Source organism: Trachinotus anak, unplaced genomic scaffold, assembly GCF_046630095.1.
Source record: "Trachinotus anak isolate AG129_WGS33_773 ecotype Australia unplaced genomic scaffold, CSIRO_AGI_Tana_v1 ptg000032l, whole genome shotgun sequence".
NCBI lineage: Eukaryota > Metazoa > Chordata > Actinopteri > Carangiformes > Carangidae > Trachinotus > Trachinotus anak.
In genome coordinates, this window is record NW_027273883.1 from 16,952,207 (window position 1) to 16,973,254 (window position 21,048).

General features: G+C 38.8%; 1 protein-coding gene across 2 annotated transcripts in view; it reads left to right on the forward strand.

The window, feature by feature from the left end:
- col14a1a (collagen, type XIV, alpha 1a) overlaps positions 1-21,048 on the forward strand; it is a 124,045-nt gene that overhangs the window by 81,288 nt on the left and 21,709 nt on the right. For both annotated transcript variants that reach the window (XM_071469378.1, XM_071469377.1), the window contains exons 34-39: positions 5,694-5,852; positions 8,363-8,440; positions 9,199-9,285; positions 14,009-14,062; positions 16,662-16,757; positions 17,403-17,456. In XM_071469378.1, the coding sequence (XP_071325479.1) occupies positions 5,694-5,852; positions 8,363-8,440; positions 9,199-9,285; positions 14,009-14,062; positions 16,662-16,757; positions 17,403-17,456 (528 nt within the window). The remainder of the gene's footprint in view (positions 1-5,693; positions 5,853-8,362; positions 8,441-9,198; positions 9,286-14,008; positions 14,063-16,661; positions 16,758-17,402; positions 17,457-21,048) is intronic.

The window sequence follows — 21,048 nt, forward strand, 5'->3', positions numbered from 1 at the left end:
ACGTTTGTGACATTTTATACCATAAATAATTGATGATAAAATCAATTGATTACTCATTGGTCACTTTAGTTCTTTTGTCAAGCTTTTATTCAGTGCCACAAAAATACCTCCAGAGATGTTCACAGCATATACCGGGTTTTAATTGCCATCTACAAATACACACCAAAAACATAATCAGAGAAGATGTCAAGTAAAAATGTTTGTTGCTGTGTCAGTTTAACCATATTTATCTTCAGTGGTGGTCTCACTGATTTTGTTGTTATTTATATTCACCAGTGACTTTAGACTGGAACCACCAGAGACGATAGTTTGTCCTTTTAACCAATGCTCTGACAAAGACATTTCATATTTTCCTCAATCACTGGGATTCTATTCAAATATATTTTTATGTAAATTATGTTGTATGAAATTAGTCTGACTTGATGGAAGTGGCAAATTTTGATGACATTCCCTCAGTGAAAATCAATTTTCTGCTCACTTGAGACGAGAAAGTGTTTTGTGAAAAAAAAAAGAAATTATGGAATAAATAGTGATGCAGATGCCTCAATGGAATAAATGATGATATTGGTTTGGCCCCAATGGGCCCAGTGAATGAGTAATTCACACTGCAAAACACTTTGGCATGAATCGTCAACAACATTAGCTGACACAAAATAATAATAGCAACTTGCCAAATGATAAACTATTCTTTTGTCTTCACAGATGCGTTCTTTGAATTAGCTTTGGCTGTTCAGGAGGTGTATTTACCTCAGCAGGGCTAATGGACAGGGACATTTGCATGTATTGTTTTGTCACATTTTAAAAGAGAGGCTAACATTTGCTTGAAAAATGGATAGAAGCGTAACTTGAAAACAAATAGAGTCCAAAGTCTTTATAGACAGTTTTTTTTCTGTAGAGTTGCTGTTGCGTAGTTTCTTACTGGGACTCTGGATTTCTGCTGAAAACAAACCAACACCAGCCCACCAACTCACTGTCTGTCTTTATCTCAATTCTCAAAATGTCAGGGAGTATCTGTCCATCATTCTTAGTGCCTTTTGTCTTCTTCATTGGTTTCTGTCTTTCTGTTGGAGAACATGACAGCGTTGAGAGGGGGAACAGATGCAGAGGACTGCCTGGCCAGAGGAAGTGTTCGTCTGCATTTAGACAGAATGACAAGTGAATAAGAGGAGTGTCTGTGTGTGTGTGCATGTTTGTGTGTCTGCTATAAAGGGATTACCATATGAAGACACCTCATGTGAAAGCAGGGATACCCAGCAGGATCTGTCACTGCTCAGCGAAGCATACACACACAGAAACCCAAAAAACAGAAACAGGTGAAGGGGGGAGAGGGAGAGAGAGTCAAAGGAAGACATAGATTTTACAGAGAGTCTGAGACACAGAGAGAAATACAGCAGAGAAATACAGAGACAGAGAGATATGTAGTCATAAGGAAGAGAAGTTGAAGTTATCTTCAGTATAACTCACATATTGCTTAGGGCCATTTTAAACTCCAAAAGTGTATGAGCACTTTTTTGTACCTCCCAGATGATTAAATGCCTGCCATTAAAAATGTTCGCGAGCACTTAAAGCTGTCTTTGTGTGCTATAAAAATTTACACTCAGGAAATTTGCTCCAGTGTGGTTGCAGCTTTCTAGCCTACAGCAATCCACAATATTTCACAGTGAAATTCAAAATTCATTGTTAATTCATTCATCCATGAATGATTACGTTTCCATAAATGTTGGTGGCTTCTTGGAAAGAAAAGCGAATAATGGAGAAACAAAAGCAGCAACTAGAAATAAAGTTGTTGTGTCTGCTGGAAGAACAGATTTGGGATGGCCGACAACGAGATGGTGTCATTTGGCTCAAAGTAATATGATGCTTGGATTTGTTGTCCTAATGATGAACAAGTTTATGATTAATCCAGATAGCAAAAGCTTAATCTTAATGAGGAGGAGCAGAGGAGCAGGTCTGACAGGACGAGGGCCTGGAGGCTGGTACAGAGCAGACGGGACTGCAGAGGAGAGGAGAGCAACAGGCAATGAGCAAAGCAGATATTTGAATGACTTGAGCGCAGACTGACACTCATTACAATCTGGCAGGGGGTTAGTGGCAGAGCTGGGTATTTGCACAAGTCTCGATTGCAAGATGGGATGCAGGTGGTGGGGCTCTGCTCAACTCCAGCACACCTGTCTCCACTCACACAATCACACTCACCTGCTTTTCTTTGTCTTCATACTGTGATGGGCTTAAAAAGAAAATCAATATATCATCACCTTTGAAAGTCTTGTCATCACCTTTGAGTTCTCTGTCAGCACCGCAGATGTTTCTTTTTGCTCAAAACACATTTGCTTACAATTCACTTAAATTGTTTCCACAAATGTCAGAGACAGAGAATTAAAGCTAACTTCTGTCACATGTGACAGTTGCCAAGGTAGTCATTAAACACTGGCCCTGTCTCCAGCTGTAATGAAACTTTTGTTTATATATCTCTTTTTTCCCCCACATTACAAAACATCTGTGCCTGGGGTGTGGACACCAGAGACAAACGGAGATGAACTGAACTGAACTAATAGAGTTAAATGAGCAGTTTGTTTGTGTGGGTCAGTTAAGTGAGTTTTAGTCTTTGTGAAAGCAGCTCTTTAGTTACATGACAGAGGATAACAGACATACTGTACACACACAGGCAAAGAGAAAGAGGATATGCATACATGCATATACAGATGTGAATACTCAAATACACAGTATGTGTACATGCAGTAAAAAATCATATACACACACACACACACACACACACACACACACGCGCGCACACACACACACACACACACATCCAAGCATACATGAGCATTCACAATCACAATTTTAAGTGCAGGTCAGACACAGCTGAGTCAGTAGAAATGGTGATAGCCTCATCTACCTCACCCCACATTATCTCACCCAGCATGTTTAAAAACTGCCATAACAATTTGAACGTTTGTGTGTTTGTCTGCGTGCCAACTTTCCAGTTCCATTACTGTATCACTACTTCATTTTGTGCTTCACAGTCACCAAGAGGTGCGATGAAGTAAATATGCTGATTCAAACCTCTTCCTCTTCATCTGGACCCCCATTTGTTTTCTTCTTCTCTTTTTTTCTCTCGTCTTCTTCCATATTTTGTACATTGAATATTTTGCTATGAATTTAGATGGTAAAAACTAAAGTTTAGAATGTTAAATCAGTTGTCTTTAAACAATGATTATAACCATGGGATAAAACTCTCAAATTCTGAACTTTTGTGAAATTTTGGACAAAACTGTTTCTGTCGTTCCTGTTGATTTTGCTTTGTTTTGACATTTCTAGTCATTGGAGATAACATTAAAGCTATAATATGTAACTATGCCGTATTAAAATGTATAAAAACAATGAAACCTATGTTATATATTTTGTTGAGTTGTGTAGTTACATGGTCGCAAATGTTTCCATCAATTTTCAGACCTAGAGAAATCTGTAGTCTTAATCAAGTCTGTCTGGTTTGGTTGCCTGTTAATGGCATCATATCCCCTTTGCACACATATGAGCACATATGACTGCAATGACAACAACACCCATGATCCCACATTACAAGTGACATTACTTAGAGTCTCTTGTTATTGTTTTGATGGAGAGGCGACTAGCGGCAGAAAATTACATAGTGTGCGTTTAAGTTGATAGCTCAGTGTTTTTGCTATCAAAGTTACTATGTGAGGTTACCAAGTCGTATGTGCAATGTGGCAGAGATAATGCAGCGCTGTTACCTTCTCGCTTATGAACTAAAAGGGATTTGTCTTTTGAATTCTGATTCCCGGAGAGGAAAAATAAAACCACCTGACAGAGATGCAAACAAACGAGATGCTATATATTACAGAAGGATGGTGCTGATTTGTAAGACAGCAGTAGCATTAGAAAATACAACACAGTGAAAGTCTGTTTATCTGTGTATGTATGTGAGAGGGAAAGAGAGGGGGATAGGCTAATTCATCTTGTGCTGGCAGTAGTATTAGCAGTGGATGGATCCTATAGACTGCAACCAGCCATCTGACCCGCCAGCAGCAGCACAGAGTGAAAAACATTATGCTGCTTATATATCTTATATTTCATCCTCATATCTTGTGGTCAGTGCTTATGTTTTCTTCTTTCTTTTGTTGTGCTTAATCTGATCCCAGGTCTCAATTTTGAGTTTTGTCTCCTGCCAGCCTCTGGGTTACTCTATTTAATTCCACCTTTACTCTGCCCTAACAGTGAGCACACTGCTTGACCAGCATAAATATGTGGAGAAAGTTGAATAAAGATGAAGAAAACAAAGATGAAAGGTTGTGATATTCTTATAGATTACATAAATGTTGGGTTCCAGCAATCAGCATTACCACATGATATAACCTTGAGATATAACCTCAACTTTAATGTGAAACATACAGTTCAGAAGTAACAGTAAAGAGAGTATTGTATCGTATGATCCCTACTGTTAGCCATGTGTATGCTTGAAAATAAGCAGCATCTTTTCTGACACCTGCTACTGTTGGCCAGGATTTCATATCGCTGAAGAGTAAGAACAGAGGAATGATTCAAATCATAATTTTTCAAGAATAAACTTCCTCCAGACTTAAAATAAATATGAGTCACTGCTGGAGTAAATGGAGGAACAGGCTAGCCTGAAGGAGAATGGCATTCTTAACACACACACACACACAAGAAACATTCAGTATACATTAATATACGTTATATTTTCTCTAGGATCATTCCATAACCACTAATGCTAACCTTAACTGAAACCACTAAATGCCACAAAATACCGACAAAATGTCTGCACCGTAGGGGATTTCCATCATCTTTTATATCACAAAAGGACACACACACACACACACACACACACACACACACACACACACACACACACACACGCATGCACATACATCATGCCCAGTGAAGTGTGTAGAACGGAGGATGAGAACAGAAAGTCATTATAAAGCAGCCGTCCAGACGTCAGCCGAGGAATAGGCGCTGACACTCGAATATGAACTTTGTCTAACTTCACATTAGCTGCACCTTGTTACCGTGTGTTTGTGTGTGTGTGTGTGTGTGTGTAGAGGTGTATGTGCTCCACACATGCACTCATGTTCCTATGACTTAGAGTGCGTGTGCTTTTTTTACTGAGGGCATGAAAGAGCAAAAGTGTGATAGAAAACTTCCCATAATGATTAACATGCAGGTGTTGATGCTCTAGTTTATTACAATCCTTCACCAGGATGCAGCCCTGTTTGCTCATTAAACGTGCAACTAGTTGAATTTCACGGTTCGTGGTGCTGGCAGTCGTTTCCTCGAAGGAGGCGGTGGGAGCTCACAGCCACTCTGACTGGACAGGCTAATTTGTGTGCTTGGATGCTTTTAGCCTGTGTTTATAAAAAAAAAAAATCCACATACACAAGGAACTCATTGTCACTGTGATTAGTCAGTAAATAGGTGGCTTCTTGTTGTTGGTGCACATATACACAAGCGACAGTCTTAAGTTTAGTGTTCTGGCTCATCACAGATGCAGGACCTCTGAAAATGCTCCACTTAAAACAACTTTACAACTCTATTTGTGGTCGACAGCCAAGATTTTGGGTCAGAACACAGGTGATAGATTTCTCCGGTTTGGAAAATACCATAATATCCAAAATATTTCTAATGCACCCTAATCTCTGTCTCCCATACAGCTCCATGTAACCATCAGCAAGACATCTGTGAAGGTGGTGTTAGACTGTTCTGCGGTTGGGGAGAAATCCATCAGTGCATCTGGTAACATCACCACCGACGGAGTGGAGATCCTCGGAAGGATGTTTCGGTCCAGAGGCCCACAGGACAACTCTGCTCCAGTCAGTATTAATTCTTGTCTTTATTGTTGTTAAATGCACAATTAAAAAAGGGTGAATGCATGTCTGTATGTTTATAGTTCCCTCTGTGTATGCCAGGATTTATTTGTTCCACATATTCATTCATTTTAGATATTTTTTTCCCACAGCAGGTATGTCTGTGTCGCAGTTAAAGAGAGAATTTTGAAAATCTGCTTGAATCGATCTTTTATAATTGACCCTTAATGCATTGATTACAATGATAAGTCAGCAAGGTGTGTGTGAACCATTATGGCCTGTAAAATGACAACCATAAATATCCAAAACCATTTCAGTGAGGTACTCAGTGGGAGTTCATTTTATTTATTGCAAGTGGAAATCTACAAAGTGCCTTACATATACTTTGTTCAGTCCTGCTCGACCCATTAAGGAGCACAGTCACTGAAAAAAACTTTTGGCACACACAGGCAGGGGAGAGGGTGAGATATCCTGGGCTTCTGGGAATACTTAGTGCTGCTATTTGTAAATTTATACGTCTGACCTGCTCCAAAGAAAATTATCGGCTGGAAAATGCTGCATGAAAAGGTTTTTCAAAAGGAAAATAAAGAAAATGTGACATTTTCTCCACTTACCAGCAGACTGTCCCTTAGAGTGGTCTAAGGGTTATTGATTGAAAAATATGTTGTATCAATAATGTTGAAGAGGATCTTTGCAGAAAGTAGTAAATGAAACCTTAATGGTAGCGTTACCTTGCTTCTACCATCATACAAATGACAATTTATACAGTTTTACTTTCTGTACTTTAAATCAGCCAGAAGTGATGTCTTTAGTTGAAGAACTAGCTTTGTTGGAAAGTGTCCTGGTTTGTTTTAGGCTCCTCAATGAGCGACATTTCTAATTATCTGGAGACTCTTAAGTTCATAGTGTCTTTTCTGATTCACAGTGACAGTTGAGCCTGTGGATTTTCAGGTGATGAGTTGATTGAGGGGATTACAAAAGTGGCAGTTCATCAACATGAATAGATTAAATCATGTGATGACATTTTTCTCGAGATCTGAGTCAGCCAACATTTCTATGAATCTGGGTCAAAACCACAAAGGGATCACAGTAAGTCTGTATTTATTAGTTCTCAGTGTTAGTTCCAGTTTGACTGAAAGTGCTCAGCACTTTTAAGTCAAAGACCCCCTGTGGCGCTGTAATAGAAGGACTATAATTACTAGGATAAGACTGTTTCACACAGGCTGCAAGGCAGGCCTTCACTCTGCAGGAATTAAAAATATTTCACTTAAATTTCCATATATAGTCATAACTTTTCCAGTAAATTGGACTATTTGTGGTATTTAAGATATGACATTTGAAAGAGAGGAAGTGTCTTTTAACTTGAACTAAATTTCACTGAACTTGGGATGTCTAAATCAAGTTTGCTTAACTAAACATCCTAACATGCCCAAGTAGCACATAATGTGCACTGTCGATGCACTTCTTTATTTGATCTCCTTGCACTTATAAAATAGATTTAGTACTTAATTGTTATACCAAAGTTTCCCACTGCACTAAAGCTTTACTGATGTCCCTCAATTCTAAGTCGTTTTGGATAAAAGCATCTGCCAAATGAGTCAATGTAAATGTAGATGTAAAGAAAGACCCAGCTAATATATGTCAGACTTGCAGGCGCCCTATCTCAACTTAAAAAAATATATAATACACTATGTAAACCTCAAGTAAAAATTAAATCAGGACCAAACCAGGTACAACGTTTTATGCAATTCCCCAAGTTTATATGAAGCAATACCAATTTTTGATTGTATAAATGAAACAGTAGCAGAGAGAAAAACAAACTTATCAGACAGTTTTCCAGCAGCCAACAGAATCTCACCCAAGTCTGTAATCATGTGTTCATGTCTGTGTGTATTTAACTTCCTAGATAAAATACTTTCACAGTAATTTAGTCTAAGTGGGAGTTTTCCATAGTGGAAGTTGTGTCTGTGATATATACGTGTATTAAGTTTGATGTGGATCTTTGTTGAGGGTCGAGGTAGTGGGTGATGTCTGGTTTCTGGATGGTTTGAAATGCAGGTCCTCGACACTGCCCTTCTAATAATATAAACAGTATATATCAGCAGGCAACTTCTCCAGTCTTGATGCCAAACTTTAGAAATGAATCAGACACAAGCCCATGACCTAATTTACAGGCTGTATAGTTAAAGACTCAAGGAGCCTCCAGAACATTCATTTTGTTTGTCGAAGCGATCAGCCAGACTGCATCTATCTATCTTCCAGCACCTCAGCTGGTCATTAGAGCTCATAAGCAGTCAAACTGTCTCTGCTCTTATTTCTTATCGACACAGAAACACAACAAAACCACATCATTACAAAATACCATGGTTAATATTCCATTTCTAATGTTGCCTCTGCTTCACTCATGCATTTTGAAATGTGTTAACTGATAATAAACTAATTACAAAATTAATGGGATTGGCCTGTGTGTATAAGTGTACTCATGCGTGTGGGTGTGTGTGTGTGTGTGTTTATAGTTCCAGCTCCAGATGTTTGACATCATCTGCAGTACATCCTGGGCAAGCAGAGATAAGTGTTGTGAACTGCCAGCATTGGTAAGAAACTAACGTTCATATACTGCCTTACAAACACACACCCTCACACTAACTTTAAAAGGTAATTTTCTACCTCTTCTCTCCTTTCTGACTCCACAGTGGTTTAATGCTCTGATTATTACAGCCTTAGATAATTGGAGTGATAATTGTGGTTTCGATCAAACTGAGTTATGATGAAATGAGAATTAAAGCCAAGTTGGGATCTGTACTGAATGAGTGGCCGCTAGCACTGGCTACTGTTTGACATGCTCGTGGTCAGGTGTGTCATTTCCTTTATGTAACATAAATTCCCCAAATGAGCACTTTGAGTCAACAATGTTGTCCTCTTTCGCACATACAGAAGTCTGGTCTGACTGTGCCTCTATGAGAACACAAATTATCAGACATAAAACATACCCACACAACAAATAGGTACACACAGTTGATTAAATACAATTGTACAATCTGATGCCATCAAATAAAGAGATATCTCTGTGATGCTTTCATTGAAATTCAGAAGAAAAGTTTTGATAAATCTTTCTGGTACTTTTTAGGCTGTAGTTAGTGATAGAGATGCATTGGATTGCATCCCTGTGTATACTGGAAGGTGTTTCTAATATTTTTGTCCACCCCAAATATATTTGTAGTATGTTAGAAGTATAACACAAATTAACTCTTCAGTCTAATCAAGTGCAGTAAATGTGTAATTGTAAATGTGTGTGTGTGTGTGTGTGTGTGTGTGTGTGTGTGTGTGTGTGTGTGTGTGTGTGTGTCTTCAGAGAGTGGAGGAGCAGTGCCCTCCCATGCCTCATGCCTGTACCTGCTCCCAGGACAGCAAAGGACCCCCAGGACCCTCTGGACCCCCTGTAAGAGATCACTGTTTCTTCCCTTCCCTTCATTTATAAATTAATTACTCGATAGATGGATCATTCAGACCCTTTTGCTCGGTCCAGTGTGAAGACCATCTTTTCAGTCTCTTTATGTCTTCATCCCTGACTTCCCAGAGGCCTATGTGAAAAACTTAATGTCTTTCCTCTTGTCTTTGCATTTCTTTTTTCTCCTCTGTCTCTATATACTGTCATCATACCTCAATGTATTTGTTGACAGGCCTTTCCATTCGCATTTTCTCTTCTGCCTTGTGTCATTCACTTTGACTCTCTGGAAAAGTGTTTAGACTGTCAGAAATAGATACTACTGGTAAATTTCAAAGTCAAACAGCCACCGTAGGCAGCTTCGTGAAAAGGCTAATTTCCTTGTTCAGAAAGTCAGTACAATTCAAAATACATTATTGTCCCTCAGGGGCATTTGGTAGCTGGTTTGCAAACAGGAAAAGTTATAAAGAATACGTTCACACACATAAAATAATCATGTAAAATATCAGTGCATAAAGATAAAAATTTGGCAGTGGTCGAATCATGCCTGACCTACAGTGTCAAACAAATACAATCCAAGTGCATTGATTACTTGATACACATTTTATTTATCATCTATACACAGTAAGTCAGTTTCTTCTCCACTGTAGAATTAACATCTGAAAACAGTTGGTCTTCAAGCTGATACTTTTTGGGATCCCACTTAATAAAAAAGATTATAAATCTTTAGGTGTTTTTACTGGGCTGGCAGAGCTTGTAGAGAAGCTGTATTCCTCTCACGCAGTGACAGGTAAAACCTGATAGAGGCTGAGAGATGAGAGCAAGTAAATTAGCTCATTTACAGCGTGAGACTTTTTCTCTGTATCCTCTCTTCTTTCTCTCTTTTTTCTTTCTCTCTACATTACCATGTGTCTTTATCTCTTCTTTTTCCCTCCTTTTTTCTCTCCTTTCTTAAGTTTTCTCTCTTTGTCTCTGTCTCCACCCTTTGGGCCTGAGGGCAGGAGAGGGTTGTGGATCAACATCGGTATGGTTTGAGAAAGTAATTATATGACAATTCAATTTATCACAGTCAATTACAACCCCCCCCCCCAGTTTTCATCCCTGTCCAACGAGCCAGATCCACTTACTCATCTGTAGGATTATATCCACAGGCCACAGCTCTCTCTTCTAGTTTCCTTCATCTCTTTGTTTTTATGTCTGTCCTCTTTAACGTTCCATCCCCATGGCAGAAACGTGTACAACAGGCAAATGTTAGCTAAGCCATGGAAAATAAGCCAACAAAACTTAACTTATTTTCAATGCATGTTAGGTTGGAAGTTGATTCAACAGTTATATGTGGAAACTACTGATAATTGAGCTCAATTTGAAGATATAGTAATGGAATTTCAACTCATTCTCTTTTCACTTGTTTCGGAAAAAAGAAAAAAGAGGCTGAATAACTTTTTGTATATTTTTTTCACACAATTCTATTGTTGTTTGTGGGGTTTTTTTCTTTTTTTCTCTCCACACTCTTCTGTTGCCTCCAATATCTATTTTCCTTTTCTCTCTTTCACTCTATTGTGCTTTGTTTTCTCTTTTTCTCAGTTTTTTTCTTTTGCCTCCACTTCATCCCAGTGCTAGAGCCTCTTCTTCTCTCTCTCTCACTCATTTTATGCCTCCATCTGTCTCTCTGTCTGGCATTAAATGGGCTTCTTAAATCACATTTTAACTGCAGCACATGGGCGTAGTTGAATGGTTTAATGACAAAATCATAGCCACTTTTGTGTTAAAACTGCACGCTACAGTTAGTGGGGTTTTGAGGAAGGATGAAAAGGCAGTGCCATTCCCCTTGTTAAAGCAATATAATGGTTGTTAACACAATAAATGTATTGTATTCCCTGTGGAAGAAAAGCTTTTTACACACAGGAAAAGTTTCAAAATCCTAACAGACTGTGAAAACTGTCTGTTTCACTGTAAAGAAGGCATGTGTACACAATTTGTTGTTGTACTGCTGAGACTTTGCTCACTCTGATAAGCCAAGGAGTGTGAATGAAGCTAAATAAATACATGGATCTATGGGGACACCTGATGCAGTGTCTAAACACACTGACAAAATAAAATGAGATGGAGAGCAAAGAATCATCATACAAGCATTAAGAAACTACAGTAGTTGCCATCTGATCATAAATTGATGTTGTTTGTTGTTGTTATAAAACATTATTAATTTACAAAGCTTTCATATTGAATAGAATACATACTTTTGTCTACATCAACACAGATAAGACCCTATCTCCACTATGTAGGCTGGTGGAAGTAATAATTCAAAACAATGTTGTGCTTTTCTTCCTAAGAGTGATTCCTATGTTTGTGTTCACAGTCAGATGTATATGTTTTCCTGTCTTGCACAGCAGCAGGCATCTACAGTTTTCTAAATCTTTGAGTCATGTTTAGAATAGTATTGATTGCCCCAACTGAACTGCAATCTGTGCCGCCTGATTTGGCTCAGACTCAGCTCGATACCGAACATCAGTCAGCAATCAATCTGACATTAAGGAAAACAAGACATGCTTGGCTCGCCATCTCTGTTTGTTAAGTGTTGTTTAAAAAAATTTGTAATTTTGCCTTTGGCATCAAATTGCTTAGTTAAATGATAATAGCTGTGTATTTGTTTCTGTTGCCATTACATGCCCATGAAAAATCCAAACACAGTTATTTGTATTGCTGATGTTGGAGGCTAATTTCAGTTTCTCTGCAGGTTTTGCCCTGCCTCCAAAGTCATGGGTACACATTTTTTGCAAAAATCCATTAAAAGTACTTGCAGAGACAAATTGCTAAATTGATAAACATAATCAATCATTTTGAATAACATGTTTTTTTCCTAACATGAATTTACAAAGGCACAACTGTTGCATTGAATTAAAACAACAGTAGGTCCACTCCTTAAATTTAATTTTCTCTCTTTGCTGCCAAAAGGAGAATTTAAGGACACTTTCTGCCTTTTAAAAGTCTACTCATTTCAATTCTCACACACCATTTATACAGACTGGTGACAATTTAAAGGAAAAACATGAAAATGAGTGGAGAAACAAGACAGCCATAGGACACGAGGGGTCACTGAATGGTTTGATAAGTATGAAAACGATGTGAATCGTACACTATGGCCTTCACGGTCACCAGATCTCAACCTAATTAAACACCTGTGGGAGATTTTGGACTGATGTTTTAGATAGTGTTCTCCATCAACACCTAATGAAGGAATGTCTTTTGGAAGAATTGGGTTCATCCCTCCAGTAGAGTTCAGAGAATCAATGCCAAGGAGCACTGAAGCTATGCTGGCAGCTCATGGTGACCCAACACCTGACAGAGACACTTAATATTGGTGTTTTCTTTAATTTGTCACCAGTCTGTAGTTGAAAGAGTTAATTCTTCCTCCTCATCCCTATCACCACTCCACTGCTGATGGATACTGATTGGAGATAAAAGCCATAGTCAGCTTGATTTAAGCTGTAAGGAAACACTGACCAGGGAAATTCAAAGAAGGAATTTATTTCAAAACATTTGAAGCTTGTGACATTTCTCTAACTCAGACTGTTGAAGCCTTATATTAGCTTCAGCTGAGTTAATTGCATACTTTTGCATAGAGCATGGAATTTGTGTCTTACCTTTTCCAGTGGAACGGATCACTTCACGGCCAGTATAGCCAGGGGGAATCATTACAGTGACCAATAACTCTTGCCCATATACTGTATGGGCAGATGAGTTCTACATCAAGATAGAGCTTATAAAATCAGAACCTATCCTTTAACAGCGTGGGTGGTGGCAAAGGTGGAACCAGACCCTATAAACATCATGTTTAGCTGCTTAATAAGTTCACATTGATAATAAAAACCAATGCATATTCTGTTTAAAGAGATATACATAAGTAAGTGCAGCAAATCTTCTCTGTAAGTGGTTTAAATAGATCTTATAAAACTGATGACTTCAGAGTGGTAAAGCAAAAGAGGACAAATGTCATTCTCTACTTGGGTCAATAGTTTGGTGAGTTTCGACTTTTCATTTCTATAAATTGAGAAAAGAAAATGACACTGGTATTATATAATTAGATGATACACTATTTGGTATAGAAACTGGTAAAAAAAAAGAGAGAGATAATATACAGTCCTTCCATTAGGACTCCCCTACTGCTTTTACTGCATCTGTCTGTCTCTTCTCATATTCCTTTCCCTCATGCAACCGTCCCTCCTGTCCCCTCTGGCCAAATACTGTAGGAACCACCTAGCCCCGACCTCATTCCCAGGGGAGACCTATTTAAGCAAACACAGGAAAAGGATGTATCCCAAATGGGCAAATGATTAGCAGATGTGTGCAGTTTGTCCCTGGATAATCCGAGGAGCTGGAGAGGTCAGCCCAGGGTTTACAGCTTCAGACTCCTGCTGTTACTTACAGATGCAGAGTAATAAAGTGCAGAGCTCAGTGGGGCGGTTTACAGCACAGATCACCATTGGCCTCTGTCCATCATATTCATAATCCTTTCATATCAAAGACCTGCACAATTCCAGTTTTATTATTAGATTTTTTTTAAATGAACACCAATGTGCATGTTTGAAAGGGAGTCTGAGGGATTTACATGTTTTTTACGTGCAGAGGCATGTTTTTTAGCTCTTTTTTAGGCAAACAATTTGCGGACACTGATTATGTGTGTTTTTACAGTGTGTTTGTGTTGTTTTCTGTGTTTCAGGGTGGTCCAGGCATAAGGGGAGCCAGAGGAGACAGAGGAGAGCCAGGAGTAACGGTTAGTAAAATGCACTTAAATTCTGAGACACTTTCCTCTTCTATCTTGCATCTTTTACGTGGTTGAGCATCTATGAGGTAGCATGTTGCTGCAAGAAGAAAAAGCACAGAAAAGGAATTTACAATAAAGCAGGATTCACTCCAGGCAAAAGCATAAACTGTGGTAGCTAGCATAATGTCCATGAATTTATAGATGAATAAATGAAACCTTAAACCTCCAAATCAATATTTCTTGGATCAGTCCCTCTCCACCTTCTCTCAATCTGGCTTTACATCAGAAAGCCTCACAATATATGTGTCAAAGTTCAGTCAGACTGAAGTCTTCATGAGGTATAAAAGGGAAGGGTCAGTTTGCAGCAGTAAGTGAGGACAGCTCCCTGTTGATCAACGAAACTAATGAGGAGTCCTAAAAACTAAGCGAGGTCCTTGTTTATTGTATGTTTTACTCATAATCTGAACATGCCTCCACCTCCAGGGACAGAAAAAACCCCATTCTATGTTCAACCCGTGATTAAACGATAAAAGGAAAGAGCTAAGGGGTGTGAAGTAATGCCCCCGACTCACAAAGAGTTGTTTCAACAGCAGCCCACTCCGCCCTCCAAACAGGATGTGAAGCACCCTTGGGCTGAAAGAAGTGGTCACTCCTTTAGTCACTGACATAAAATCCTAAATCAGTTTTCTAGGCTAACTCATCCTCCTCTTGGCCTCAGACAGCCAGGCAAGGGAGGCTCTGATCATCACTGTTACTATCCTGTCTTTAGCAGTCTCTGTTACAACAAATGTTGTCTTGAACTATTATGAATGATTTACTATAGAGTTTGCATATGCTCTAGTTTTGCAATGGCAATCTGTTCCAAACTGTTACAAGCCATCCAGCTGTGGCAGTCACTACAAGGCCTTATGCTGCTGGAAATTTCTCAATACCAGCACCCAGTTCCCATGATTGTAATTTCATCTTGGATTTTTATAAAAAGGTTTTCTTCTTTGAGAGAAGCAGCGGGGGTTCTGCCACTTCTGCTCAGACTCACAAGGCTGCCAGTCTATAAAAAAAGGTTGTATATTTCAACCATATGTCCTGCTGTGAGTGACAGCGTATCGAGTGCTCTACATGAAGCGGCCCACCCAGAACTTAAAACTTCACACATTTCGATAGAAATTCCCAAGAACGAAGCAAATATGGGATCAAACTCACCCAAAGCTTTCTCAATACGTACCATGTGTGTTATGTTTGATGGGTGCAATTGTGTTAGTTTTGGAGTGCAATGCGGTTTTCTGTTCTGCTGGCATGCACATACTCTACAGTGCACACGTATATATTAATACATATCTGCCAGATCACACTTGTCTTCCGTAGCTCTGCAGCTTCACCCAAATTTATTTGAATAGTTGGATTCTACCGTTGTATGAGAACAGCTCCTCCATGAATTCATCCTTATTCAGCCTCAGTAATCACTTTAGATGCATTACTTGTTACAGTATGTCCATTGATAAATGGGGAGATAAATCTTGCAGTTCTTGAAATAAACGTTCAAGTAATTTAAATTTCATCATCTGTCAATTGATTCATCCCTCCAGGTAGTTTGGCGGCATATTTTAGTGATATGATTTAATTAAACATTTCAGTCCTCTGTTCCCTGCTCTCTGTTCCCACTCCATTCATGTATATCTGATCCATGGTTTCTTTTGATTGTTTGCATGGATAAGATAGACATGAAGCCAGTAACTGTGGGGTTGAGCAGTAAGACAATAAATACAGCTGGAGTGAAGATTACTTTGGCTACTGCTGCTGCTGAGCCAACAAGCTACAAATGCTGCAAATCAGCGGCGGTTTACAGGAATTCTCCTCTTTTCTGTCTCCCACTGCAGGAGTCTGCAGCTCACACACGTGAATCAAATGAGCTGTCACACCAGCACAACTTGATTATAGATGGATGGACATGTGTCCACATCTATTTTACTGTAGTAGATCTCATTATAGAAGCAGCCAATGGTTGTGAAAGCCCTCGAGCATGTAGTGATGATGCTGACCAGAGTTTGTAGTTTTAACTTGATCCTCAGCCTTTGAGGAAATGGGCGCACATCCAGAGGACATATAACACTGTCATATAATAAACAATTAAACATTCTTTAGATTTTTGTTAGAGCTATAATGAGAACTAAAACCATATGGCTAAGACGTGGAATTGTCATGTACATCTAATATGTTTAGATGTAAAACTTTTAGCTTTCTTAAAAGTAAATATAAATTATATGTAATTTTAAGTACTACTTTGCTATTACAGAAGAGCAGAAGGATGTTTTAGCTGTATGAATATATGGTATTAATGAGCCGATGAGGCTTCCAGCTGGTCAAACCATTGACATCAGCAGTAGAATCCACACTAAATGATCCATTGTGCTGACAAAATCCTCTCACACAAAGGTCCATATAGCAACTGTTCAGGGGTTTTTGATCACGTCATGTGATCTTCATTTGGAGGGAACTTTGCTCACATTGTCATGAAGATGTTTAAATTTCCATTTTTTCTGAGCACTTTGAGTAAAGATTGTGGCCAACAATGACCACTGAAACATTAAAATCCAATGTGTTGTTTTTACAGGGACCTCAAGGGCCAGTAGGAGAGATTGGTCCTCCTGGGCACCCAGGACCACCTGGTCTTCAGGGACCCAGTGGACTCTCCATTCAGGGGCCCGCGGTAAGACTTTGCTCTGGTGTGTATTTGTGTGCTGAAAGATAGTGTAAACATAGTGTGATGTCATATTTGGAGAAGTACAACATCACATCTTGGAAATTTCCATTATTACTTGATCATGTCAACATGAAAAAAGGCATAATTTACACATAATAACTCTTCTCTAAGAAGAAACATCTATGGTCTCAATATATAGATGGTGTTTCAAAAGAAAAACATTTTTAGAAATTAAACTGGTACAAGAACAGTATCTGGGATCAAGACAAATATCAAACATGGAACTAAAAGTTCTGTTATTCCCAAGCTTCACTGCTGCATTCAACTATGATGGAAACATAGTCATACAATGTGTGTTGTGTGCCATTCCACTCCCACCTGTCGGCAGTACGGTCACAAAATGTGTGCAATTAGGAATGGACTTGAAAGTTAAACCACCTGCCAATATAAACTGACAAATGTTGACATATGCCTTGAATGGACTTCCACACTGTTGTAGGATCTTGTCCAAAGCACGGTGAGGCTGTTCTGGGGACTTGTGGTGGCCCAGCATCTTATTAAGATAACTGATGTTGGTTTTTCCAGTCCTTTGGTAGCTATCGATATGACCACTGGTCCAGCTGAGATTTAATGACACTGTTTGTTTTACAGGGCACTGCTGGAGAGAAGGGAGAGAGAGGAGACATCGGTCCAGCAGGACAAATGGTAAGACAGCATTTCCTAACAAAGTGACATAAAAGTAAGACACAGAGGTGAAGTGTGTGTTGGGGGATATTGATATGATCCCCAACATCAGAAAGTAGAACCAAGAGGGGCAACTATTTTACAACCTGCCTCATATACAGTGATTGCTCCCTCTGTTTTTGTCTTGACTAAAGGAACTAAGTAATGTTGGTTTATAACAAACCCAGCTGTGTGTGTGTGTGTGTGAGAGAGAGAGAGAGAGAGAGAGAGAGAGAGAGAGAGAGAGAGAGAGACTATGTTTATAAATTATTCTCTAATGAGTGAATGTGTGGAGAATATAAATGAGTCCTACATCCATTATCACTGATCTGCAAAGGCCCTGAAGGCTCACAGAAATGAAACTTGTTGCCCTGCAAAGGCAACATGTTCTTCAGTCCATTTCTCATTATTTTTCTCATAAGTCTTTGTCATCATCATCATTTCATTGTATTGGTTAAGAATCACACAGGTAACAAAAAATAAATAAATAACTAGAAGATATTGACTACCTTACAGGTTTTCTCTAATTTTGTTTTTTCAATAAATATTGTTAAGAAAATGCTTGAGGCTGGAAAGTACTGTTTTCACATGCATTAAATTCTCAGGTGGACAAACAACTTCAAGTCTGAAAATGTTAAGAAAAATATATTTATTATCCTGGCCAGTCCAGTATACCTAGTATAAGTATAAAGCAGTTTGTCAGTGCTTGCCATATAATTGCAAATTCTTCATTCATTCAGTTGTAGTTAAAGCTGCAGTATATTTAGTGGCTGAGTAGTGATGCTGTCCTTTTAAGCAATAAACCTTGTGCTAACCAACTGAACTTTTGTTTTATTATAGTTTATTCTGAAGGTGAAGGGCTGTGAAAAAAGTGTAAATCTCTTTTTTATCAGAACTATATTAGATAAAATGCTACGTAATATTCCCTCATAGCTTGGTAACTGTACATTGTAAATGAGCGAGAGAGCAGGATTAGGAGGTGAGAGTTGGTAGAAGGTGATATGAAAATGAACATAAAGGTTCAAGTAGTACTGTGTGTGTGTGTGTGTGTGTGTGTGTGTGTGTGTGTGTGTGTGTGTGTGTGTGTGTGTGTGTGTATGGACTGTTTTGTTGCTGACACACACACATACATATAGACACAGACACACAGCCATCTAATGGAATCATTGAGATGTGCATAATCATTACCAGCGTCTCCATTATTGAGCAGTGAACCCATCAGAGGTAGTACAGAATTAATTTAATGGTGCTCTACTGGGAGCTCTGGACATCAGCGAGGACAGAGTCAGTACGCTAGTAACTATGTACCATGTACCACTGCGTCTGTGAGATTAATGGTGGTGACAAAGGAATTTTTTTAATACATTCCAGTAAGAACAGCAATTTTCAGTGCTTGCAAGATACACACACACACACACACACACACACACACACACACACACACACACACACACACAAACAGTCCTGAAAAAAATCTAATCAGGTTAATTTAATGAAAACACCTGTAAGGCAAAATCCACAGCAGAGAGAAGCCTTTCAGTTGATGCAGAGATTTGGGGCTTGAATCTGAGCTGTTTTTCTTCTCACTAGACTGGAGAGTTAGATATTAAATGATCATTGAGATGACATAATAAACTATGGTGACTATGGTATTATTACTACAGCAAATTTTACTGTATTTTATGTATTTGGAGAAAAACCAACATAAGCAACATTTTTTCATATACATTTTGGTGATGTGTTGTTTTGACTACCAGGGGGCGAATGACAGATATGTGAAGACTTATCTCATGAGCCAGACTTCACATTTTAACAGCACAACTACACTGAATAAGTCTTGACCTACTGTGTTGCAGAGTGCTGTCTTGGCTCATTATCACCACATCTGAACATCAGATTGTCCCATTAAGGGTAAATTAAGTGCACAAGAACAGATGTCGTGCACACATCTCCACCCAGCTTACTACTTTTTAATATCTTGTAGGTGTTACAAGAAGTCTATTTTTCTGAATTCACTTCAAGTAATTTCTTCAAATTGTTTGAAAGTTGAGTGTGTGGGAGCCAACATCCCTAAAAGCTCTTTCAGCTCCATCCCACTCACATGCACAGTTGAAGTAGATCCTGATGCAGCACTATCTGTACCCTCAGTGTGCGGCTCTGCCTGTTGTAGATAGTGCAGGTCTGCCCTGCAAATACTCAGGATTACATCGAAGTTATGGACTGGAAAAAGAACACAAGTTCTACCTTTTAAAGTCCAAGGGTTTAAAATGAGCAGGAACTCTTACACGTCCAACATCTTTGCGGGTGCATCGGCTTGTGCTGTCTACTGCTGTGTTGTCTCAGCACCAGAACAAATTAAATAAGATGATGAACATAGAGAATGTCAAAGAGCAGAGATTTGGCTTTTTGAATGTCTACACCAATTTTTGGGATAAAAAAAATATATATATAATTTATTTAATATATACTCATTTGGTTGGTAATGTTCATGCCAGTGGTTAGCACCTAAGCTCAGAGTTAGAAGGCTCGAATCTTTTTTGTAAGAACTTTTCATTTCCTGTTTTTGTCTCTGTTGGCCTTTGAGATGGACTGACAACCTGCGTATTATTTTCCCTGCTCTCTGTCCAGTGCTACTACTACTGCAGTGATCTGTACAGGGAAAAGAAATTTCAGAGCATGAGTGGATAAACTCGTTTTAAATTCATTACAACCAGATTCAGCTGCAGACTGACTCTCCATGTGGAGCTGACATTGCAGATGTTTTGGTTTTGAGAGACAGCTCCTGCAGAGAGCATAAAGGAGAACTATTAATTTTTTTTCCATACCACAGAGCTAAATTTTTTTTTCAGTCACCGCCCCAATCTGCTGATCAATGGTCATGTCAAACTTATACATTGATTTGCCTTCAGAGCACACTGTACTATGATGGGATGGTCATTCTGCACACTTCAATTTGGTGGTTATACTGCAGGGTAACTTTAATAAATAATGTTTAGCAGTAGATTTAGTGGCTGGGTAGTGATGCTGTTTAATTACTCAGAGAACTCTTGTCAACAGGGCCTTGGCTATAAGACGAGATTTTACAATGACGATGATAATGACAATTATATTTACTGTGTTGGGCAGATTTTTATTATGGTGCTGATGCAGATAAACTCTTTAAGGTAGAGGCAGCTGTAAAGACAATTTGTTGTTATACTAATAATCATGTTCCTGCTGATTATAGTTTGTTCTTCTGGGATTTCTATCTACTTGTGTTTACTACTCTGTGGTCTGGCTGATGAAATGAATGAAAGTTTCTTGTGATGAGACTAGAATTCACTCTCAGATTGTAAGTCATACTCCAAATGTTTGAGACACTGCAAGACTGTGTTTAATTTTCTTAGAGAGGAACGACAGTAACCAGTCTCAGGAGGAGTGACTAGTTTCTGAACCATCTCACTAAGAGCTGCAACACTTCCTGATGCAGTGCTATCTAACTCTCTCTCTGCCTGCATAGTCCTATTAATAAAAGCTGGCAGTGCTGCCCTGCGCTGCACTATATTACAGAGTAGTAATGTGTTTTGTCAAAGAG